The 27,300-nt window shown below is 30.4% G+C and overlaps 2 protein-coding genes across 2 annotated transcripts in view; one reads left to right on the top strand and one right to left on the bottom strand.

Annotated features, from left to right (window-relative positions):
* Positions 1-20,726, bottom strand: part of LOC111614483 (methyl-CpG-binding protein 2-like) — a 23,585-nt gene extending 2,859 nt beyond the window's left edge. Inside the window, exons 1-4 of the mRNA XM_023355857.1 lie at positions 20,703-20,726; positions 18,662-18,777; positions 16,904-17,027; positions 3,400-3,515 (exon numbers count right to left, since the gene is read on the bottom strand). Of these exons, the coding sequence (XP_023211625.1) occupies positions 3,400-3,515; positions 16,904-17,027; positions 18,662-18,777; positions 20,703-20,726 (380 nt within the window). The remainder of the gene's footprint in view (positions 1-3,399; positions 3,516-16,903; positions 17,028-18,661; positions 18,778-20,702) is intronic.
* A 2,788-nt stretch (positions 20,727-23,514) lies between these two features.
* Positions 23,515-27,300, top strand: part of LOC111614482 (histone-lysine N-methyltransferase EHMT2-like) — a 7,118-nt gene continuing 3,332 nt past the window's right edge. The window contains exons 1-2 of the mRNA XM_023355856.1: positions 23,515-23,667; positions 23,719-23,850. Coding sequence (XP_023211624.1) covers positions 23,515-23,667; positions 23,719-23,850 — 285 coding nt within the window. The remainder of the gene's footprint in view (positions 23,668-23,718; positions 23,851-27,300) is intronic.

Raw genomic sequence — 27,300 nt, 5'->3', positions numbered from 1 at the left:
TATACAGTCGACCCCCCTATAAGATCATTGATTTTTCCGTTTTATCTGAATTACATGTTGTACGAGTCACTTAGATTTTACAAATATGTGAGCCGTTCACAGCCCGGCACACGTATTTGTAAAATCTAAGTGACTCGTACAACATGTAATTCAGATAAAACGGAAAAATCAATGATCTTATAGGGGGATCGACTGTAATAAAAAGCATGATAGTAGTATACATGAAAAATTAAAATAAACAGCAAAAACATTTTAACAATAGCAAAAACATGCTATTTAAACTGAGCTTAGGTAGCATCACTGAAAATACCAGCAACGTAAATTTGTGTTTAGGAATATACAAGGAATTGTTAGTGAATACCAACAAAATAAATCCTACGATGAAAGAAAATATAACGATACTGTAGTGATCCACCAAATGTATATATATTTTGTCTTTAGTATTAAACTTAATATTAAGTTTCCTAAGTCTTTTGTCTATGAACTTTCTTAAACTTTCTAACGGTTTTCCTCCCTGCTGGTGGTAAAAACGTTTCTGAGAAATACAACAGAAAACAAGGGTGTGGAAGAGACCCCGAGGCAAGTCAGAGAGAAAAAGAGAGGCATTCTGAAGCTAGCGTTCGAAGGAGGCAGACAGGTAGAGAAGGAAGTCCTGGTCGTCGAAACCGGAGAGAACTGAATGATCTGAGAACATTGAGAGAGAGAAATAACGGAAGAGACGAAAGGAAGGAAAATCAGCAAAAGTCTTTACCTGGATACTAGCAAAGTATAAAGGAAGGAAGGAAATACGGGTACCCCACCAGCAACTTTGTCTTGTTCTTATTAATCTAAAATCTTAATTTTAACTCTTTCATTCTATATTTCTTCATTAGTATATAAGTTAGGTTAAGGTAGGTTAAGAAAANTACAACAGAATCAATTATTCAATGTAGATCTAGTCATCAACTATCACAAATATCAACATTTAACAAAAACCAAGCTTTCAAACCTGTTTGATGTTTTTTTAAGATAACTTGAGCATCACCATGTACTGTACATTAGCTGGTTCAAAATAATATATGTGCAAATTATGTTTATTTTCCAAACACATACTATATATGTACTGTACAATTCAAAAAAGATACACATTGTTCTGAGTTTGAGAAACCTGTTTTTAAGTGCACATTGAACTATGGTGGAAAAAAATCCATTAGCTACATTACTGAACATAAAATGTGCACTAGCTCTAATGAAGCAACATTTGTTAAACAAAATATCAGCACAGATTATATGCAGTCTAACATTGGTATTTACTGAACAAATATTGAGTTTACTGAACTATGCTGCATACGAATTTTCTATTTGTACATATTCTTGAGACAATGTTGAATTACATATCTTTTAAGAGTATTTATGAGAAGAAATTGTACATTTTTAAAAATTTTTTTGTCTTTACATGATTATTTTTTACATTTTTACCTTTAATGTTACACCTATTTTTTCCTACTTTTTTAAGTTACTTGTTGTTGCTTGTTTTATTGTTAATTTTATTCAGAGGTATTGTTTGGGGGTGATAATTACTTGTTCTCCTAGTGCATTACCACATGTAAACTTAAAGAATGAAGAAACTGCTTCATCTGTTAGGATTAAATTGTTGATGTCTTTTGTCCCCACAAGACAATGTTCTGAAGAAATCTTTTTTGGACTGTTTCAAATATGTATGTGATGTGTAATTGTTTACAATTGTGCACTTTATGCATAGATGATGATAGCAGAATATGGAGATTCACAACTTCAGATATAATCTTAGATATTGTTAAATAAACAACTTTTAATAACAAAAACTCCTCAAAAAACAATATCTGTAAATCTTTACTGTATTTTAACCCGTTACAGACAAAGACATTTTTGATATTAATGTAATTAAACATAAAAAATACTTAAAACTGAAAAAACGAAAGAAATGCGTTAATTTTGAAGAAAAAGCTTCAAATTTTATTTTCCTTTGTCTTGTCTTTCTGTGAAATTTGACACTGACAACTCATTTTTACATGGCTGGATGACCTTGAGAACAGCTGGTGTCCTATTTCCAGGGACATTCTCATAGATGTCTCAGGAGGAGAAAGGTTTAAAGTAGGGTGAATACTAACTAGACCTATATTTTTAAATATTTTTTAAAAATTAAAATTTTTATTGTAATTTCTGACCCCCCGACTTAATTAAACTTATATATAATAAAATCTATTAATTAAAAAAATTAAAAACTATCGGAGGTCGTTTTTGACATCAAAAACTAGCTTTAAATAACTTTACTGAAGGAAAATCCGTGCACTACAACTTTAGAACAATGAATGAAATTTGATATCAAACTCCCATTAAAAAACTATTAAAAAGCAATTATTAATTAAAGAACATTTCAATCATCCTCTAAAATAGAATCTTGTAATTGTGATGAGTCAGTTCTTTCTTAATTACTTATTTGCAGGCTTCCTTTTCTTCTTAAATGGCTAATACTAATCTTTTATTATATTGTATTTTATCTTCTCTTCTTCTGCTCTGATTCAAGGTTAAGATTTTAATTTCTTTGTCTTTTCTCAGACTACCTAATGCTATCCTCTGGGCCTGCACATACCTGAAGGGAGTTACTGTAAATGTGTTGTCATCATAAAATAACTTTTTACAAAGTAGAAACATAAAATACAAAATTGTAATACTATTTACAAATATATATATGTATATCTATCATGAGTAATGGTATTGTAGATAACACATTTGTATTTTGAGTTCATTCTGTTCAAAAATATGAAAAGTCTTTGAAGATGGTTGAAGACTTTTGTTTTTTGTAAATCTGTTGGATTTAAAGGTTTTGATTCTTTAATTACATATTATTTAATCATCATATTTTAAAATAAAATTCAAAACAGATAAAATTTCAGTACTTAATATTGTTTTAAATTACAAAAACTTCTACTGTTGAGAACAGATTTTCTTTTTTGATGTCAATTCCTTGAGTGTAACAAACAGAATTGCATAATTTTGAGAACAGTACAAAACAGACACAAATTGTATAAAATAATAGAAGACAAAAGACATTGCACAAAAGTATTTAATATGTTAGCAAAATTATTATATATAATAAATTTAATTATAACATCAACTATTTTTAAATCATTAAATTCATAATTATTATTAGAGTTCAAAATATTATTATAGAAAAATCTGCAAAAGAATGGAATTGATTTAATTTTTAATACCATTACACGCAAATATTTACGACATTTGTAGGGAATATCTAAATCAGACAGGAACTTTCATTTGTTTTTTTTTTTTTTTACTTTGATAATAGTAATAGATACATTTAATTTTGTTCAAAAAATAAAACAAAAAGATTAGCATAAATCTTTAGAAAAATATACCTACCTAAAAATATACACATCATATTTTCCAGCAGATTTTCCTGTTCTTCTTTGCACTACCTTCCTAGTCCAACCATCTGGAAGAGATGGATCTTCTAATAATGGAAAACCAGTATCTACCTGTAATTAAAAAGATGTCATAAAGCTAGAGTAAATGGATGGCAACTAATATGAAACAGTTTTTATTTTTTAATTGTAATTACATTCTTCTACATAAATGTTTAAGTTAGTGAAGGATAATTTAATGCATATGTTCTCTAATATAATTTTAGATAAATAATATTCAAACTTTTTAAAAATGCATTAAGATCTTTGGTGTTAGAATATTATACAATGGGAAAAATATGCAGATTAAGTATAAATTACAATTATAACATCTGAATTAGTTCTTCTTACAAATAAAGTTTTATTAAATTTCTTTGTAATATGAAGTTGTATTAAATGTTAAGATTTTGTCAAACATTTTAAAAATATGAATTATTAGTTATATTTTTAGAATTTTTTAAAAATTGCTATAAACTTAATTAGAAAATAATTGCTTGTATTTTATTTAGAGCAAAAACGTCTCTTAAATTTAATTGTTGTTTAAGTCCATTATAGATTTAGAAACAGTCTTAATGTCATATATAAATTAAATTATTTTTATATAATTTATTACATTCCATATTGCTTGTAAAAAAACACACACAAAAAAAAATTATTATTTGGTTTCATCAACTTGATCCATATTTGTTTTTGGAATTCAAGTAAAAAACTATTAATAACCATTTCCATTAGATTTGGAAAATTTATATTTGTTTAAAATAGCTTCTACCTGATAAATCAAAAGTAATGAAAAGTAATATAAATAAAATAAACCTTTAACTATCCAGCAATAAAAATGTTTAATAAAAACATTTTCAATTGTTTTTAAACAGCCATCTTCAGTTGAACCAATATTAAAACGGACTTATTATGAAGCTTCTAAATCAGAATCAGCAGCATCCCAAAAAAATGACCCAGGAACGAAGAGTAGTTCTTAATTATTTTCCTTTTTAAACAAAATGATTAGGAGAGTGGCGAACAGTAATAATCTACAAACAGTATATCGGTGTAATCCGACGATCTACAGAATGTTAAGAAATGATAAGAGAAAGGAAAAGCAAAATAATTTACCAGGAGTTTATTCTATACCTATAAAGGATCAGCGGTTCAACTCAGACCTTGTTTACATGGGTGCTACTATGCGGCAGTTAAAACAAAGACTTAAGGAACATAAATACTCTGTGAGTAAGAACATATATGCCACAGTGCTCACAGCATTTGCCAAACAGCAAGAGGTCGAGATATATTGGGATCAAGCCTCGATCATTAGAGCCGCGAATTCCAGACAGGCATTGAAACACCTTGAAAAGATAGAGATACACAAGGCACACATAAATAAGGGATGCATTAATCATAGAGATGCAGAAGGGTTATCTTATGCCTGGAAATTCTTTTACAATAACGCAAATTAACACCTTGTAATCAACGTATATTCTCCCCCCTTTTTTTGGCGGCTTTATTATTTTTATGTTATTTGCAAATTATTTATAGATTTTCAGAAGACGCAAGTCCGATGAATTACGCATGCGCATTCAGTTTCTGTTTAATTTGTATTTCATGTGTTCTTTTTTAGTGTTCTTTTTTAATATTGGTTCAACTGAAGATGGCCGTTTAAAAACGGTTGAAAACACTTTTATTAAACATTTTTTATTGCTGGATAGTTAAAGGTTTATTTTATTTATATTACTTTTCATTCCAGTATAAGTTCTTGTTTTTATTTATTTATTTAGTAATGAAAAGACAAAAGAATTCATATTCTTTTATATTTGTTTCTTCTTTCAGCTAAATTTTATAAACCTAGCATCAAGTTGCAATTCAAAAGATCAGAGGACTTGTTTAAATTTATTAGTAATAAATTCAGTTATAATAAACAACAAAATAGTCATTAAAATTCATAAATAAGTACATTTATTATGTTTAACATAAATTTTTATGACACATAAAAGCATTCATTATCTGTTACTGTTATCAACTCTCAGAAGTTTCTGATAAATCTCAGATTTCACTACATTATGTACATTGAACATTCCTAATGTCATTAATTACAGAAGTGTTCAACCATTCTACTGCAGTTATTGGAAATCTGGAAAATCAATTAAGGCTGTTAAGTATAAAATAAACTGCATTTAACTAATTCTGTTGACTTAGCTCTTTTGCAATATGTTCAAAATATTTATTCAAATATTCCTTAAATTATGCAGTATTATTTGTTTTACATGAGGGGTTGCATGTCAGCAATTACATTCCTTGTAAAATTAAATTTTGCATAAATTTATGCTCTATTCTAAATGGTCTCAGATGATTGCTTATTCACTTATGCAACCATTTACAATTAGCAGAAAAATGTTAAAATGCATTTGACACAATCATCCCATTATAGATTCTTTATGTAGTGTCAAAAAGTTTATTTTTATACAACTTACATACAAAATACTTTTCTGTTTTCTTTGTGTCTGCATTAGAATCTTCTATTTTTATTTAATCATGATTATTTTTTTCCTCAAAGATAGGATGTAGAAAATTGTTTTTAATTTTTATACCATTATTTTTGCTCTACAATGAAATTCTTAATAAAAATAATCATCATGTGCATTAACAGTAATAATTACTTTCATGTATTTAAGAGTTAAACTATTTGCCATCCACAAAAATTTACATTTAACAATCCCATATAAAACAAAATCCCAATTTAGTGTGTAATTTATCCACTTAAGAACTATCATTAATAACTGAATGAATGTTAATATTTATGTTCTTTTAAATTGTAACCCACTAAGAGGTTAGTTTATAAAGTAAATCTAAAACATTTTTTCCAACAAACTAATGTGGATTCATGAAAAGTTTATTCATTAGTTTAAATTATCTAATCTAAATAGCTTATAAAAACACAAACCTCTGAACCATATAAATGAAATTCCATCATAGTCTAATGCAGATAAAATACAAATGCTTTCAAACATTAATCTGAAGATGATCTCTCCTATGTAGATTGAAAGTGTCTGTATTTTATCTGCATTAGACTATGCTGGAATTTCATTTATATAGTTCAGAGGTTTGCATTTTTTATGACCTACTTTATTCCAGTCTTACAGTGTTTGAAGTAAATAGTTTAATTAAATGAAAATAACAGATTTATGTAAATAAAGATAGAAAGATAGAAAGAAAATAACAGATTTATATTATATCTGAAGCATAAATGCATGAAATCTGTGGGTAAATTATTAACAGACTTATATTTAAAATGACATATTTAGAAAAAAAAAATGTCAAAAAAATCTAGCTAGAAACAGTCTTAATGTCATATATAAATTAAATTATTTTTATATAATTTATTACATTCCATATTGCTTGTAAAAAAACACACACAAAAAAAAATTATTATTTGGTTTCATCAACTTGATCCATATTTGTTTTTGGAATTCAAGTAAAAAACTATTAATAACCATTTCCATTAGATTTGGAAAATTTATATTTGTTTAAAATAGCTTCTACCTGATAAATCAAAAGTAATGAAAAGTAATATAAATAAAATAAACCTTTAACTATCCAGCAATAAAAATGTTTAATAAAAACATTTTCAATTGTTTTTAAACAGCCATCTTCAGTTGAACCAATATTAAAACGGACTTATTATGAAGCTTCTAAATCAGAATCAGCAGCATCCCAAAAAAATGACCCAGGAACGAAGAGTAGTTCTTAATTATTTTCCTTTTTAAACAAAATGATTAGGAGAGTGGCGAACAGTAATAATCTACAAACAGTATATCGGTGTAATCCGACGATCTACAGAATGTTAAGAAATGATAAGAGAAAGGAAAAGCAAAATAATTTACCAGGAGTTTATTCTATACCTATAAAGGATCAGCGGTTCAACTCAGACCTTGTTTACATGGGTGCTACTATGCGGCAGTTAAAACAAAGACTTAAGGAACATAAATACTCTGTGAGTAAGAACATATATGCCACAGTGCTCACAGCATTTGCCAAACAGCAAGAGGTCGAGATATATTGGGATCAAGCCTCGATCATTAGAGCCGCGAATTCCAGACAGGCATTGAAACACCTTGAAAAGATAGAGATACACAAGGCACACATAAATAAGGGATGCATTAATCATAGAGATGCAGAAGGGTTATCTTATGCCTGGAAATTCTTTTACAATAACGCAAATTAACACCTTGTAATCAACGTATATTCTCCCCCCTTTTTTTGGCGGCTTTATTATTTTTATGTTATTTGCAAATTATTTATAGATTTTCAGAAGACGCAAGTCCGATGAATTACGCATGCGCATTCAGTTTCTGTTTAATTTGTATTTCATGTGTTCTTTTTTAGTGTTCTTTTTTAATATTGGTTCAACTGAAGATGGCCGTTTAAAAACGGTTGAAAACACTTTTATTAAACATTTTTTATTGCTGGATAGTTAAAGGTTTATTTTATTTATATTACTTTTCATTCCAGTATAAGTTCTTGTTTTTATTTATTTATTTAGTAATGAAAAGACAAAAGAATTCATATTCTTTTATATTTGTTTCTTCTTTCAGCTAAATTTTATAAACCTAGCATCAAGTTGCAATTCAAAAGATCAGAGGACTTGTTTAAATTTATTAGTAATAAATTCAGTTATAATAAACAACAAAATAGTCATTAAAATTCATAAATAAGTACATTTATTATGTTTAACATAAATTTTTATGACACATAAAAGCATTCATTATCTGTTACTGTTATCAACTCTCAGAAGTTTCTGATAAATCTCAGATTTCACTACATTATGTACATTGAACATTCCTAATGTCATTAATTACAGAAGTGTTCAACCATTCTACTGCAGTTATTGGAAATCTGGAAAATCAATTAAGGCTGTTAAGTATAAAATAAACTGCATTTAACTAATTCTGTTGACTTAGCTCTTTTGCAATATGTTCAAAATATTTATTCAAATATTCCTTAAATTATGCAGTATTATTTGTTTTACATGAGGGGTTGCATGTCAGCAATTACATTCCTTGTAAAATTAAATTTTGCATAAATTTATGCTCTATTCTAAATGGTCTCAGATGATTGCTTATTCACTTATGCAACCATTTACAATTAGCAGAAAAATGTTAAAATGCATTTGACACAATCATCCCATTATAGATTCTTTATGTAGTGTCAAAAAGTTTATTTTTATACAACTTACATACAAAATACTTTTCTGTTTTCTTTGTGTCTGCATTAGAATCTTCTATTTTTATTTAATCATGATTATTTTTTTCCTCAAAGATAGGATGTAGAAAATTGTTTTTAATTTTTATACCATTATTTTTGCTCTACAATGAAATTCTTAATAAAAATAATCATCATGTGCATTAACAGTAATAATTACTTTCATGTATTTAAGAGTTAAACTATTTGCCATCCACAAAAATTTACATTTAACAATCCCATATAAAACAAAATCCCAATTTAGTGTGTAATTTATCCACTTAAGAACTATCATTAATAACTGAATGAATGTTAATATTTATGTTCTTTTAAATTGTAACCCACTAAGAGGTTAGTTTATAAAGTAAATCTAAAACATTTTTTCCAACAAACTAATGTGGATTCATGAAAAGTTTATTCATTAGTTTAAATTATCTAATCTAAATAGCTTATAAAAACACAAACCTCTGAACCATATAAATGAAATTCCATCATAGTCTAATGCAGATAAAATACAAATGCTTTCAAACATTAATCTGAAGATGATCTCTCCTATGTAGATTGAAAGTGTCTGTATTTTATCTGCATTAGACTATGCTGGAATTTCATTTATATAGTTCAGAGGTTTGCATTTTTTATGACCTACTTTATTCCAGTCTTACAGTGTTTGAAGTAAATAGTTTAATTAAATGAAAATAACAGATTTATGTAAATAAAGATAGAAAGATAGAAAGAAAATAACAGATTTATATTATATCTGAAGCATAAATGCATGAAATCTGTGGGTAAATTATTAACAGACTTATATTTAAAATGACATATTTAGAAAAAAAAAATGTCAAAAAATATCTAGCTATCTGATATAAATTTTCACATAACATACAGAGTTATTCATAAGTCAGAACATTTCAGAAATTTTTTCCGCAACTATAAGATACATCATGACATTTTATGCATCAATGGAAAGACAGACTGTCATATTTTGTTTTAAAAAAACTGGGTAGATTTGTTGTCTTTGTTCACCAAAATAGGCCTTTATTCTATGGGAAACCCAATATCACAGGAATGACATACTTGGGCATGTTGAGAACAGTAGCTAAGACAGAGAGGACTTCATTTTCCAGCAGGATAGCATTCCATCCCATTTCCACCAACTTGTTCAGAGTTATCTAAACCAGAACTTATCAAAGCATTGAATTAGATGGACAAGTGCCAATGACATGACCTTGCTGCATTAGCCACCACACTCTCCCAATCTAATACCTTGTGACATTCTTTGGGGGTTTATGAAGACCTGGATGTTTGACCCCTCATTGCCTACTGACATGATCGGTCTCAGAGCATGAATTACTGCTACCATTGGACTGGACAACAGTAAAATGTTAAACCAGGAATGATCTAAACTAGATCAGTGTTTTTCAACCTTCTTGAATACACGACCCCTTTACAAGTTAAAAAATTCTGGCAACCCCCCACGGCCATATTAAAACTATNTGAAGTATGAAGGAAGGAAGGAAATACGGGTACCCCACCAGCAACTTTGTCTTGTTCTTATTAATCTAAAATCTTAATTTTAACTCTTTCATTCTATATTTCTTCATTAGTATATAAGTTAGGTTAAGGTAGGTTAAGAAAAATCTTGCATTGTCACAAAAAAACAGTATTACTCCCTTGTACCAATAGAAGTATATGTTACGGAAATCGTATATATTGGAGTTGGGATCCGAAAGAACTTTGTATATGTAAACTGCACGAGCCAACAATAAAAACTTTTATTGTAGACAACTTTCATTGTATTGTTCATCCACGTGCTCACCACAATACAATAAGGTTCTGTTAAAAAACATCATAAAGTGAGCAACAGTCCCATTAAAATGACAGGAGAAGAAAATAAAAAGAATCAAAACTTAGTTAAAATTATGCAAGCATTATCATAAACTATAGAATTTCATTGATCATGTATTTTGTAAGGATTCTGTTCTTTTCTAGTAATTTATTTCACTATTCTGAATCAAAAATATAGTAGTTTGTATACTATAATAGTGAAGATTATCAAAAATGCCAAATATCAAATGTTTTTCAAAGTATTTTCACAAAACTAGATAAACTGTATGAAATCTGAACATTGCTATACTTTTGTACTAGTGCATGCTGCTATATGCTTCTAATTTGTTTATGCATGCTCTTTAATTAGTCTGATGATGATATAGTGTGTAATTATAATTGTTTTCTACACTTGTGCAAAGCTATTGTAGAAAAATTTTTGTTTGGATTGGCAGTGTTATTTTTTGTCTTCTTTTCCTCAATGCTTTCAGGAAATTTTTCATTTTATGTACTTTCCTACAAACTTGTTCTATCATATTTTATAGAAAAATTCACAAAAGTCCACAAATTTCTTTGAAATGACTAAGTGTTTTTTTTAGCAAATGAATCATTTAGTTTATCAATTCCAACAAAAAACCTTGTAACATCCTTTCTTTCTTGGCCTGGAAATGTCCTAACAGTATGGATGCTACACAAACAAAAGTAGAGGGTCAGTCAATGGTTTGCCCTTGAACTTGGTACAGGAACCGACACAAAATGACTGTTTGTTAGAGAAGAACATGTAAATCGTTAAATGCCAAGAATTCCAGATTGATAGAACTGATTGACCAAACAAAAAAAAATTAAGTTTATTCACTCAACTACTTATTCTTGGTAGTACAAAAACAGTCTTTAAGGCAATAACTTCAACATCTCAACTATTTCTACCCTTCATGTAGCCAAACTGACTAATTGCTTGATTTAGTATGAAGGTCCTATGTTCCAATTTGTTTCTTCTTGTCATCACCAGGAAGATCGGTCATCCAGTATGTTTGCAACCCACATGGCACCGTTTTTTCTTGTTCGCTGCAGCTCGTTCTTGTCGAGGCCCACTTCCCCAGGGCTTTTTATCCTTCCTGGGATGACATTACACTGTACTGACACGTTGTCCTGCGGTGGGTAAGAGGCCACACCGGCGTCCTGGGCAACGAACGGGCCGATCAGCTGGCAAAGGCGGGAGCCAGTGGCCCATTTGTTACGAGGACGGTAGATCCCTCGACTACATACATAAAAGGTACCTTACTGCAACGATCAATGATAAGCTGGCGAGAGCGCTGGACTCTTAGTACAGTAGGTAGGACAACCTACGCCTTCGTGCCTGTAGTTGGCCTCACTCCGATAAGTTGTTGCTCGTTGTCGACTCAAATCCTAACTGGCCACGGGAGGTTCCCCCACTTCAAGTCCAAATTTGGACAAGGAGATGGTAGTTGCCCCTGTGGTAGTCCTCGCGGCGACGCGAGGCATTATGTACTTGACTGTCCCCTAACAAGGGACTTCCGCCTAGGGGCAGACCAAGTTGACTGGTCCAAGCCCCCTGAACAAGTACTTCGAACGCTAGCAGCTAGTAAAGGGAACCTAAAGAAACTAAAAGAATTAATGGGAGAAATCATAGATCTTATTGATCTATAAGCTATAGTTGGCTTACTTGGGCCCCCTCCACCTGGAGTCAGGGCCCCGCTGTCCGTATACCTACTACATGTAGGTTCTGTCTGTGTTTCCTACATTATTGTGTGAGCTATTAAAGGTTTAGTTATGTGGACCAATTGTGCAGTACAGGCTGCACAAACAAAAGTTATGCCAAGTTAGTGAGTTGGGCCGGGGTGCGGACGGGAGTCCGAATGATGCATCATAGGGCCCAACTATGACGTCCCTGTCTACCGCGTCAGGTACCGACCAGTCGATGAACAAGGCATAGTCTCTTTAAACCCTGTGGTGCCAATAGGCGGGGCAGGGTAAAGAGTTCCTTATGAGACTGTACTGCACCTCACACTCATTTACATTTGTGTACATTTTCATTTACATTTTTGTGCACATTTTTTTCTTTCTTCACATAGCACTAACAAAATATATAATTTAGGGTTCTTACATCCTAATGAGGAATAAATGTCTTGAAAGATTTTAATGATACTTGAAATCTGGATTCGGATCCTCACAATAAGATTTTTTAAATGTCTTTAAAAAATCTTATTGTGAGGATCCGAATCTAGACTTGCAGTATGTTTATATCATTATCTCCTAATATCACATCGTAGTTATACTTTCGTTAAATAACTGTCAACTTTTACACCTGGGAGCAAAATATCTGTTAAGTTCTCAGGCCTGGTAACAATGCTTTCTCATCACCTTTCAACCTAATATCTCGATTTCAACAGTACAACATTAGAACAGAACAACAAAGTGATGCAGTCGTCGCCCTTCACTCTCGGATTAAAGTCATCAAAATTTTTGTGTGTGTCAGTGGCAATTTCTGTGCTCAATCAGTACTCTGTCAGATTTTTCCCATTACTTTCCACTGTGCTTAGAGGAACTTTCTTGATCCAGACCAGTCCAACGATCTAAATCCTCACTCTCAAGATCCTAATCTCAACCCCAAGTCGAGAATCTCAATCAAGATATCATAAAAGGTATTTATCGCCACGCGTATTTATTGTAAACTCTCTCTCTCAGGAACTGTGGAACATTAATGTTAAAATCGTATATATATCTAATAACCTCAAACCCCATGAATATAAAATCTAGTATTGTTAAGATCGATATATTATATGTCCTGTATGGCCTATAATTACCCATTAAATAGTTGTTACGTTAACCTGTCTCTGCGTAAGTCGCTTTCGGTGCACTGTCTCTCCCTCCATCCCGAATCCATTCTCTCACACACAAGATCGTTCGTGCGAACACAACGGTTTCTGTGTTTGTCTGTAAAGACACCGTGGTGTCAGTCCTAACGGACCTTGTCATTGCGATCTTCGCCAACGCAATGTTGACCCTTCGGTCCCATGGTGCCGAAGTATAGGGAGGCCCTTTGGCATTGTCACATTATTATTTCCCATCTACTTTCTATGTTTCTTTAAATGACTCTTGAAATATATCATTTTAAATTATTTTACAGCTGATTGCTCTACTTAGAATTACTTTCTTCATCAGTTGAGAGATTTTTTAACTTTCATGAATACTTCTGTAAAGTATGATGGAATAAGTCTATACAAAGATAGTATAAAAAATTCATTTTATTAAGATAGGATCAAAAGGACAATAATGAAATTTCTAATGCTACAACAGAATCAATTATTCAATGTAGATCTAGTCATCAACTATCACAAATATCAACATTTAACAAAAACCAAGCTTTCAAACCTGTTTGATGTTTTNGTAATGCATTAATGTCGTGCTAAGAGTTTAATATCGTTGTATCAATACAAATTGGTATAAAATTCGTATTAAGTTTCAGAATAAATTATAATATTTATTATTTCTTCTTTAATTTTTAAAGATTTTTATCATATCTAAATGCATAAAATAACGAGGAAAATAATATTTTTTTTTTCTTAAATGTAATAAACATTAACAAGAGCAAGCCAGTCTAGAATAATAAAAATGAAGTTTAAAAAAAATTACGAATAAAAATTTTTAACATCGTTATTAATTCATTAATATTTAAAAACTGATAGAAAAATTAAGACGATACAAGGATTACAATTCTAAATATTCATGGTAATTTAACTTGGTAAATAAGACAATGCACGTTTATCTAAGAAGTTTATCCTGTTGAGAAAAATTTTTTACTTAAAAGTTTATATCCCAAAATCTAATAAACATGTCAAAATGAATTACATAATACATAAAATCGGTAAAGTCACGTCTGATATTTGCTATTCTATTCATAAACCGTACTAATATTCTATTATATGAAAATCGATGCATTTATTTTACAAGACTGGAAGTAAATGATTATTTAGTTCTAAATGTTATTTTAATGTTTTTCCAATTCGAATCATAAAAGTCGAAAATCTTTTTATATGTTTGCTTCTATCATACAAACTATAACACGAGTAATGATGTAGAAAACATTAATATATCATTAGAAGTTGGTTTAATTAATATATTNCTGGAGTCAGGGCCCCGCTGTCCGTATACCTACTACATGTAGGTTCTGTCTGTGTTTCCTACATTATTGTGTGAGCTATTAAAGGTTTAGTTATGTGGACCAATAGTGCAGTACAGGCTGCACAAACAAAAGTTATGCCAAGTTAGTGAGTTGGGCCGGGGTGCGGACGGGAGTCCGAATGATGCATCATAGGGCCCAACTATGACGTCCCTGTCTACCGAGTCAGGTACCGACCAGTCGATGAACAAGGCATAGTCTCTTTAAACCCTGTGGTGCCAATAGGCGGGGCAGGGTAAAGAGTTCCTTATGAGACTGTACTGCACCTCACACTCATTTACATTTGTGTACATTTTCATTTACATTTTTGTGCACATTTTTTTCTTTCTTCACATAGCACTAACAAAATATATAATTTAGGGTTCTTACATCCTAATGAGGAATAAATGTCTTGAAAGATTTTAATGATACTTGAAATCTGGATTCGGATCCTCACAATAAGATTTTTTAAATGTCTTTAAAAAATCTTATTGTGAGGATCCGAATCCAGACTTGCAGTATGTTTATATCATTATCTCCTAATATCACATCGTAGTTATACTTTCGTTAAATAACTGTCAACTTTTACACCTGGGAGCAAAATATCTGTTAAGTTCTCAGGCCTGGTAACAATGCTTTCTCATCACCTTTCAACCTAATATCTCGATTTCAACAGTACAACATTAGAACAGAACAACAAAGTGATGCAGTCGTCGCCCTTCACTCTCGGATTAAAGTCATCAAAATTTTTGTGTGTGTCAGTGGCAATTTCTGTGCTCAATCAGTACTCTGTCAGATTTTTCCCATTACTTTCCACTGTGCTTAGAGGAACTTTCTTGATCCAGACCAGTCCAACGATCTAAATCCTCACTCTCAAGATCCTAATCTCAACCCCAAGTCGAGAATCTCAATCAAGATATCATAAAAGGTATTTATCGCCACGCGTATTTATTGTAAACTCTCTCTCTCAGGAACTGTGGAACATTAATGTTAAAATCGTATATATATCTAATAACCTCAAACCCCATGAATATAAAATCTAGTATTGTTAAGATCGATATATTATATGTCCTGTATGGCCTATAATTACCCATTAAATAGTTGTTACGTTAACCTGTCTCTGCGTAAGTCACTTTCGGTGCACTGTCTCTCCCTCCATCCCGAATCCATTCTCTCACACACAAGATCGTTCGTGCGAACACAACGGTTTCTGTGTTTGTCTGTAAAGACACCGTGGTGTCAGTCCTAACGGACCTTGTCATTGCGATCTTCGCCAACGCAATGTTGACCCTTCGGTCCCATGGTGCCGAAGTATAGGGAGGCCCTTTGGCATTGTCACATTATTATTTCCCATCTACTTTCTATGTTTCTTTAAATGACTCTTGAAATATATCATTTTAAATTATTTTACAGCTGATTGCTCTACTTAGAATTACTTTCTTCATCAGTTGAGAGATTTTTTAACTTTCATGAATACTTCTGTAAAGTATGATGGAATAAGTCTATACAAAGATAGTATAAAAAATTCATTTTATTAAGATAGGATCAAAAGGACAATAATGAAATTTCTAATGCTACAACAGAATCAATTATTCAATGTAGATCTAGTCATCAACTATCACAAATATCAACATTTAACAAAAACCAAGCTTTCAAACCTGTTTGATGTTTTTTTAAGATAACTTGAGCATCACCATGTACTGTACATTAGCTGGTTCAAAATAATATATGTGCAAATTATGTTTATTTTCCAAACACATACTATATATGTACTGTACAATTCAAAAAAGATACACATTGTTCTGAGTTTGAGAAACCTGTTTTTAAGTGCACATTGAACTATGGTGGAAAAAAATCCATTAGCTACATTACTGAACATAAAATGTGCACTAGCTCTAATGAAGCAACATTTGTTAAACAAAATATCAGCACAGATTATATGCAGTCTAACATTGGTATTTACTGAACAAATATTGAGTTTACTGAACTATGCTGCATACGAATTTTCTATTTGTACATATTCTTGAGACAATGTTGAATTACATATCTTTTAAGAGTATTTATGAGAAGAAATTGTACATTTTTAAAAATTTTTTTGTCTTTACATGATTATTTTTTACATTTTTACCTTTAATGTTACACCTATTTTTTCCTACTTTTTTAAGTTACTTGTTGTTGCTTGTTTTATTGTTAATTTTATTCAGAGGTATTGTTTGGGGGTGATAATTACTTGTTCTCCTAGTGCATTACCACATGTAAACTTAAAGAATGAAGAAACTGCTTCATCTGTTAGGATTAAATTGTTGATGTCTTTTGTCCCCACAAGACAATGTTCTGAAGAAATCTTTTTTGGACTGTTTCAAATATGTATGTGATGTGTAATTGTTTACAATTGTGCACTTTATGCATAGATGATGATAGCAGAATATGGAGATTCACAACTTCAGATATAATCTTAGATATTGTTAAATAAACAACTTTTAATAACAAAAACTCCTCAAAAAACAATATCTGTAAATCTTTACTGTATTTTAACCCGTTACAGACAAAGACATTTTTGATATTAATGTAATTAAACATAAAAAATACTTAAAACTGAAAAAACGAAAGAAATGCGTTAATTTTGAAGAAAAAGCTTCAAATTTTATTTTCCTTTGTCTTGTCTTTCTGTGAAATTTGACACTGACAACTCATTTTTACATGGCTGGATGACCTTGAGAACAGCTGGTGTCCTATTTCCAGGGACATTCTCATAGATGTCTCAGGAGGAGAAAGGTTTAAAGTAGGGTGAATACTAACTAGACCTATATTTTTAAATATTTTTTAAAAATTAAAATTTTTATTGTAATTTCTGACCCCCCGACTTAATTAAACTTATATATAATAAAATCTATTAATTAAAAAAATTAAAAACTATCGGAGGTCGTTTTTGACATCAAAAACTAGCTTTAAATAACTTTACTGAAGGAAAATCCGTGCACTACAACTTTAGAACAATGAATGAAATTTGATATCAAACTCCCATTAAAAAACTATTAAAAAGCAATTATTAATTAAAGAACATTTCAATCATCCTCTAAAATAGAATCTTGTAATTGTGATGAGTCAGTTCTTTCTTAATTACTTATTTGCAGGCTTCCTTTTCTTCTTAAATGGCTAATACTAATCTTTTATTATATTGTATTTTATCTTCTCTTCTTCTGCTCTGATTCAAGGTTAAGATTTTAATTTCTTTGTCTTTTCTCAGACTACCTAATGCTATCCTCTGGGCCTGCACATACCTGAAGGGAGTTACTGTAAATGTGTTGTCATCATAAAATAACTTTTTACAAAGTAGAAACATAAAATACAAAATTGTAATACTATTTACAAATATATATATGTATATCTATCATGAGTAATGGTATTGTAGATAACACATTTGTATTTTGAGTTCATTCTGTTCAAAAATATGANATACAAAAAAAATGCATTTTATTTCTTGGAATAATTGTTTAATCTTTATATTTGCAAAATGCATTATTAATATTTTTACAATTATTAAATGTAATTGAATTATGGAGAGATTTTAAACTTCTGCTACATTTAAACTATTTGATTTCCACCATCACATTCAGCGAAATAAACGCTCGATAATTGTCTTATATATTCTTTTACATTCAATTTCATTTATAAGAAAATCACAAAATTGTATTATTCGGTCAACGATCTCAGACGTAGTTTTCTCTTTCATTTGTTTTTTTTTTTTTTTACTTTGATAATAGTAATAGATACATTTAATTTTGTTCAAAAAATAAATGGAATTGATTTAATTTTTAATACCATTACACGCAAATATTTACGACATTTGTAGGGAATATCTAAATCAGACAGGAACTTTCATTTGTTTTTTTTTTTTTTTACTTTGATAATAGTAATAGATACATTTAATTTTGTTCAAAAAATAAAACAAAAAGATTAGCATAAATCTTTAGAAAAATATACCTACCTAAAAATATACACATCATATTTTCCAGCAGATTTTCCTGTTCTTCTTTGCACTACCTTCCTAGTCCAACCATCTGGAAGAGATGGATCTTCTAATAATGGAAAACCAGTATCTACCTGTAATTAAAAAGATGTCATAAAGCTAGAGTAAATGGATGGCAACTAATATGAAACAGTTTTTATTTTTTAATTGTAATTACATTCTTCTACATAAATGTTTAAGTTAGTGAAGGATAATTTAATGCATATGTTCTCTAATATAATTTTAGATAAATAATATTCAAACTTTTTAAAAATGCATTAAGATCTTTGGTGTTAGAATATTATANTCTTTCATTTTTTTTTTTTTTTTTTGGAACTTCTATTATTTTTAATAAAAAACACTAATCTAAAATAAAGTTAGTTTCGCAGGATTCTGATTTTACTTTCGAGACTGAAAGTGGATCGATTTGTTTTTTACGTTTTCGCAAAGTTATTCTTGAAATATTGCTAAGAAAATCTTGTGAGCTGAATTTTTAGAAGTTTCGCCGCTTATAAATGGTTATATTAACATTATTAGATTACATAGCATAAGAATTTAAAATAATAAAGTTATAAGTGTTTAGGATTTATCCGTAGCATCTTACACGAGGTGGAAGATTATTTAAATTAATATTTAATACTGTAAATTAGAAAAAATGCATTTAAAATATTTAATATAATTTTATTCTAGCCATTTATTTAAAGCATTGGTTCTTAACCTTTTTCGCCGCTCTCACTCATTGAATTTTTAAATTTGCTCTCACATTCTAATGAAAAATTCGTGGTTTTCTTTAAGGATTGAAAATCTACCCATTCTCGCACTTGTATTTTATCCTTACTTTAAATACTGTTAGAGGAATTTTCTTTATTAATTGCTTAATGTCCATTCATCAATATAAGTCTAGGTTTGGCATGTATAATAGATAAAAATATAATAATTTTTCATTTAAACTGAGAAGTTCAATACAGAAAATTTCATCCATAGACTATCTTACAGAATTTAAGAAAAGCTGTTTCACACTTTCCCGCTGCATCCAGGTTTAAAAACGACTGATTTGGTGGATATATATCTGAAAGAATTATATTGCATCTATGAAAAAATCCAGCAGCCAGTTGCTTAACTTTCTCGGCAAAATTTAAAACAGCGTATGGCGCCGTCTGTTATNATGTTGAGAACAGTAGCTAAGACAGAGAGGACTTCATTTTCCAGCAGGATAGCATTCCATCCCATTTCCACCAACTTGTTCAGAGTTATCTAAACCAGAACTTATCAAAGCATTGAATTAGATGGACAAGTGCCAATGACATGACCTTGCTGCATTAGCCACCACACTCTCCCAATCTAATACCTTGTGACATTCTTTGGGGGTTTATGAAGACCTGGATGTTTGACCCCTCATTGCCTACTGACATGATCGGTCTCAGAGCATGAATTACTGCTACCATTGGACTGGACAACAGTAAAATGTTAAACCAGGAATGATCTAAACTAGATCAGTGTTTTTCAACCTTCTTGAATACACGACCCCTTTACAAGTTAAAAAATTCTGGCAACCCCCCACGGCCATATTAAAACTATGTCAGTGATTTTAAAAACTACGTATTTAATTTTCTTTCTGTTGAGATTTAAATATTGATCAAAAAACCAATTGTACTGTAAAATAAATAGGCACAGCCTTCTCATTGAAATTGTATTTTTTTATTGTAGTGCAGGACCTACCAAAAACACGTCTTTTTATTTTACCCACAACCCCTCATGTATGGCTTTGCGACCCCCTGGGGGTCACGACCCACAGGTTGAAAAACATTGAACTAGACTATCAGCTTGATGTGTACTGTGCCTCCCAATGTGTGGCACATATTGAGTACCTATAAGGTATGCAAACATAATTTCAGTAGTATTCCATTGGTGCATATCATGTTGTAATGTATCTTATAGTTGTTGAAAAAAATTTCTGAAATTTGTTCTGACTTATGAATAACACTATTTATAATTTGTTATCTTTTTAAAGTTCATATACCAGCAAAGGTATTATTTGTACCATTTCTATCTACATACCAATGCTGTTTATTTGGACTACTAAAAAAAAAAATGTTCTGGTTCAAATAAGACTAGAGCATTATTACATTTTTTTTTTTATATTTAGAACTTCTTATAAAAGAAATTGCATCAAAGTCTTTGTATGTTTAAAACTAACTGTTTTAACTTAAAAAACTAATGTTTTTTAGCTTTAACTCAAGAGTCTTGCAGATAAACACATCATATAGACAGACAAATTAAATTTAGAAAATTTTTTATTAATAAACTCAAAATTATTGTTTGATATAATCTAAATTTACCTTTTTTTACATAAATTAGAATAAATAAGACAACTAACAAACTGTAAGATATAAAATTAATAATTTTGTATAATATCCAAAATGTAAAACATTAAATTTTTAATTATTTTACATATGACAAATTTGTTTTATTAAATTATCAAATTATGTTCAATTTTGTTACATATCCATTTCTGTTACTACAATATCTGATAATTCCAATTAAATTTTATAGGGTAAAGTCTTTATGATGTGTAAAGTACATTAATGGTAAATAGTATAGGGCAGGGGTCGGCAACCTTTTGAGTCGGAAGAGCCAAAACTACAATTTACAAAATTTCAAAGTTTTTAAAGAACCACAAAATTTTTTCTTGCCAACAATAAATAGTACTCGCATAAATAAAGTTTTTTGATAAAAAAACTAATCTATTTATTCATAAGAAAAAATATCTATTTATTCATATATAAGTAGTGTTTTTCACAACAAATTAGATAATAGAAACATCCGACAACGACGTCATTCGAGAGCTTCCAACGGACTGACGACAGTGATGACGCGTGTCACGGGGGAGGGGTGCGGTGAAAAGCGAATACAAGTGGCTGAGAGATAGAATCGGTGCCTAATCCTCGTTAATCAATTCAGAACAATTTTTAAATGCTTTTTTTTTATAAAATAAATATTTGCATATGGAACTAAAGAGCCGCAGCTTCACATCCAAAGAGCCGCATGTGGCTCGCGAGCCGCAGGTTGCCGACCCCTGGTATAGGGTGATTCACTCAGGAACGAACACTTATTATGTGGAACATCTTCATTTACTGTAAAATGAAAAGATTGCCATGAAACAGAAATGAAATGATTACTTTATGACACAGCAATCCACTAAGGTATTTTTTATATTACATGTTATTCAAATGTGACTGCAATCATAAGGTATTGGGCAAATAAATGATATTCAGTATCAAGTGAATCACCCTGTAAAATTAATAATAATAATATCATACTTTAACTGATTTTTTCACTTTTGAAGATTTCTTTGATTTATTTTTTCTTTTGGCCTTGATTTGTTTGTTTTCTGATGTCTGTTCTACTTCTCCCTCCTCCTTTTCAGTTTCTTCAGGCAGCTTTTCTTTCGTTTCCTCCTAAAGAAAAGTAGTGTTATATTTATTAATGTAAATATTGGTTAAGAATACTAACAGAAATGTTACAAAATATATTTTAAAATTTGAAAATTATAAGTCAGTCAAACAAACTATGTGATATTTTCAAATATTACAGCTATCATTAGTAATTAACACACTGAATATATTCAGTTAATCTTTTCCTTTAGTAATAATTAAAGTCATGTTTTGATAATATTAAAAAAATTTCTATATTACACAAATACATATAAAATTGTGATATATTATGATTTCAACTTTAAACAGAAACTAGAAATTTCAATCAAATATCCATAACAATCAAATTTAAATTTTTACTTTTCATCATCTATAGAAAAAAAACTCTTTGTATCAATATTTTAGTTTAAATACATACACATTTGTATTTGATGACTCTTTATGCAAAAACTTATTTACATATGCTTATAAAATTAACAAATTATTTTAAAAGATTACAATTGATGACTGTAATAATAAAGAAAAATGAAAAAATTCATTTCAATGATGTAATCATTTTGAAACAACAAAATAATTTGAAGTTAATTGATGCATGAAGAGAACTATAAACAATTTTTTTACCTTCTTACAATGAAACGTTTTCAGATATGACTAACTGATTGGATCAAAGATTTGCAGGCTATTAGTTATATCATCAGTGAAAATACTTAAAGGCATATCTCATAATTTGGCCAAAATGAGTTCCACCTTTAAATATAAGCCTGGGTCTTTTGTGTTGTGATAGAGCAACTTATCTCTATATAACACCATTTGCATTCTATGGAATGATAAACACCAGGCTTTTCTCAAATATCTGATAAAAATATTATGACTCAAATGTTTCTCAAGAGACACCATTAACACTATGTTTTTAAATGATTTTAAAGGCTTATCTAGACTTATGCCTCTTTGACGCAAAATTATACGGAGATTATGTGGAATTCTATTTTTGTATATCCTGATTCGGTGAAATGACATTCAACCAGAGGAAAAGGTTTCAAGGTCAAACACTAACTGCCTTGTTTTCCAGTCACACAACCACAATGTTTAATATAAATATATTAAACTTATTGAAAAATTAATACCCATATTAACAGAATTTACAAATATTGTGAATCCTTATAATAACAACAGGTATTGCCATATCTCAAAGTCACACCAAACAGGAGATGATACCAGAGCTGACAACATTATCTTCTCCGGAAGATGATTTAAATGAACAGCATCCTTTTCCAATATTGAACTCAGTGACCAAGAAGATCCTACCTATGTCCAGGCATGCAAAGTTCCTCACTGCAAAAAAGAGGTTTTTTTAGTTCGTGTTTTTGGTGCTCGATTCTTTTGTGCTAAGCACATTCTATGGAGGATTTGTCTTTGTATGACACGCATTGGATCAGCGATGATTATAGTGATAAGCCAAAAACAAACTTGCATAAAAATCAACAGAGTAAGAAACCTGTAAACAAAAAGAAGAAAAAGCCTGAAGAATTTGAAGTAGAAGGTGCTCCAAGGGTATATGACCATTGAAAAATTACAAGAATAAACAAAAAGAAACTTGCTCAGGCATTATGGTGCAGTGATGCAGAATATTTTTCAGTAAATACAAAGAAAATTGTGAAAGGCCAAGTATTAGGTCCAATGTACAAAACTGAGTGGTGTAAAAAAGGTGGAAGGCAGTGTGCCAAGTTTAGTGAGGTATATAGATAGACCATATTCAAAGTGTTCTACCAATTATGTGACTTGTAACTTCAAAGAGAATTTATTGAACAGCATGTTAAGCAGATGCCAATGAAAGCATGTACAACAGGTAAAGCAGAATCACATCATCAAAATATGGCAACTTTTTCCTTCCATTGGAAGGAAACACAGTCAAAGTTTGTTGTAATTATTCATGAACACATTAAGTATCAGTGAGAAAATCAAAACAGTACTTGAAAAAATTGAAACTATCAGTATGATCCAAAGAGATCTTTGTGGTGATAGATGTGTTGCAGCTGCATTCAGGTGATCCTCAATGCAGGCTAATTGAAAGCTGATTGAAGATCGTAATTGATTCCAAAGAGTGGAGTCACATTACTGCTGAAAAGACAGTGCTCAGAAATAGCTTCATAGCGTCTTGACTTTGAATAAAATGTATACTATGTTTTTAGAGGAGCTGGATCCCAACATTGTAAAAAACCATACTTCACATCATACAAACACAGTTTTTAAATCCATTGTTACATACAAGCCCCAAGATACTTTGTCCCAATTGTTACATACCACTACACTGTGTGTAGTGGTATGTAACTATTGGGACAAAGTATCATGAGGCTTCATGATGTGTAGGAGATTTGTTTTTCTTTTTCAATGTATCCATTTAACAAAGACAGACACTTTTGATTTTGTCCTTTGTAATTGCAGTTTTCATATGATACAGAGAACATTATCACATTTACATTTTTAAAGCTGTCCATCTGATCTTTAATAGTGTAACCAGCTTTCTGCCAAGCGTATGTAAATATGACATGAAATATAAGTGTTTTTAATTGATCATATTGAACATAAAGCACAAGTACAGTAGACCCCCCATAACGTGTAGATACGTTCCACGTTATACAAATTTCACCTTGTAGGAATCCTTAAATACATGAGCCAATCGCAGCCCGACACGTATGAAGTTTACGGACTACGGCTGTTTGAAAGGTTTTCTTCTATAAAATTAACCGATTCTAGACTAATTCGACTCAAAATTTCCAAAACACGTATAATTTTTGGGGAATAATCCGTATAAACTATGCTATAAACAAAAAATTGTAGGATTACTTACTGAGTGTGCACCATTTGACGTTTCCATTGCTTAAGCTTGTTTTTGTCGCGGAGCAGCACACCAAATGGCAGCCGCAATTTCTGATAAGTTATTTTTCTGCGAAAAATTCATTGAACTTTGGAGACATCATTAATATAAATAATGTTAATGGCCGTTGAATAAGAATACTGTTAATGTCCATTTCTTTCACAAGAAATGTATAAAATTACAGTACTGTATTAGACTTACAGTACCTAATTTACATACTGTACAGACGAAGGTAAACTCAACTTACCCGCCTAAACTCCCCATAGCGTGGCACTGGATGGCGGAAAGTAGTTCGGCTGCTCATCCACTATTGGTTCAGATTTGACCAATCCTGTCACGACACGAGTCGGTGATGACATTTTACGAGTCCCTTTTAGCGTCTTTATACGAATACTGTCGCAATTTTTTTGCCACGTTATAGGAATCTCCGTTATAGGAACCCGCGTTATAGGGGGGTCTACTGTATTAAATTTTTTTATTGTTTATTCTCATTTTTTATCACTTATTTCATTATACATCATTTATCACTTCTTTACACTCAAAAAATATAAATTTAATCTCCAACAAACTGCATTGAAGATTTGCTTCATTTTTTTCTGGAAATAGGAACACTTATCTGAATTTTAGCTTGAACTGAATGAAAATGTTTCCAGAGTTTTTAGGAATAAAGAAATTAGTTTTGAGTAATTTAAATTTATAAAAGTATTTGAAAAATTCCTATTTTTTATTACAGTTCATAATTATTTGTTTTTATTTTTGACTAGCAGGTATGTCCATCACTGCCTGGGCAAAAAGTAAAACGAACAAACATTAAAATGAAAATCATATTAAAAGTTTCGTTATTTTAGCCTACCATTGTTATGTTAATCACAGAATGTCAAGGGGATTAAATCAGGGGTGGAATGTCCAGGTTTCATGGCAGTATATATTTTTCAGAGTCCTACACAGTAAGTATGAAAAATTGATGCAGCAGTCAAAAAGTTTGAAAATGTATAAAGTACAGACAAATATGCAAATGTTCTATTTTATATATATAGATTTATAATTGAGCCGCTCACTTGCCAAACTGATTAACTCCGTAAAACAAAAATTATAAAAATTGATAATATACATTGGCTTGTGAATGGCTCAATTATGGCGCACACAAATTGCAAACTATCAATCAAAAATAATAATTTATTTATTACTACACTTGAAAGTAATGTGATTTTGTGTTTATGTTATTCTGTTTCCATGTAAAAAGAATAATGTTTTCTATTCATCAATTCTATATCTAGAACTGCCAAGTTTCTAGGAATCTCCTAGTCAGACTAGGCAATTTCAACTATAGCAGTTTCAAAGAGTTGTTCTACTAGAATAGTTCTGATAATTCTAGAAACTGGATTTCCTATCTTTAATTTGATCATCTTTAATGAAATAGGAAGCAATAATTAAGTATATGGTGAACAAAGAATAAATATACTTTTCAGGCACAACATGGTATACTAAAGCAGGGGTGCACAACCTACGGCCCCTTATCAATGTTTATGCGGCCCGCCCGACGGTACAGGCCAAATCCCTTCTTTCCAAGTTTCTAAGTGTAGAACTTTTCCCTTTCACAAAGTCATTAGCACCCAACTGTTTTATAACTTTCCCTGAAGTGAGAAATGGGGAGTTGTTCTATAAATAAGTCTATTTCTAGCTAACACTTTCTGGTTTAGATATCGAATATTTTAAGTCTAATACATAGTATTATAACGATTTTTTGAAGAATCAAATAGAATAAAATGATGTTAGAATGTCATTTCCAATGTTATCAGGAAGTTTCTATTTTGGCGGGAAATCTTCAATTTTATGCTTCGGAAAACTTGCTTATTCGTCTAAATAGCGTCAAATAACAAAAATAAGTGAAAATAGCGCTGAAAAACCATAAAAATAATGATTTTTTATCATTTGTTTACATTCTAGATTCTGATTGGTATAGTCGAATTTGAATCAATCTTTTCTGAAAAGACGCTTATTCGTCAACATAATGTCATTCAAACTAGAAAAAACTAACCAGAGTTCAAAAAGAAATGTACAAAAAGCTATAACCATCAATAATTTACAACAATATCTCTCCATAGACTAAGAATAAGAAAAAAATTTTTTGCATCAAATTTATTATTATTAAGTTGGACCAAGAAAATTAATACTGTAGTTGGAATAGAGTCATTATGACTAAAAGGAAGCCGTTTGCACTAAAATATTTTGGATTTAATAATTATTACAAACCGCGTCAAGCCATAAACTTGTCAACAAAGAGGGTTGTAAAATGATTCCGTGTAGCT

The sequence above is a fragment of the Centruroides sculpturatus genome, unplaced genomic scaffold, assembly GCF_000671375.1.
Source record: "Centruroides sculpturatus isolate CEXI.00-Female unplaced genomic scaffold, Cexi_2.0 scaffold2163, whole genome shotgun sequence".
Taxonomy (NCBI): domain Eukaryota; kingdom Metazoa; phylum Arthropoda; class Arachnida; order Scorpiones; family Buthidae; genus Centruroides; species Centruroides sculpturatus.
The sequence above is the reverse complement of the archived record's forward strand: the minus strand, read 5'-3'. Positions and strand labels throughout refer to the sequence as shown.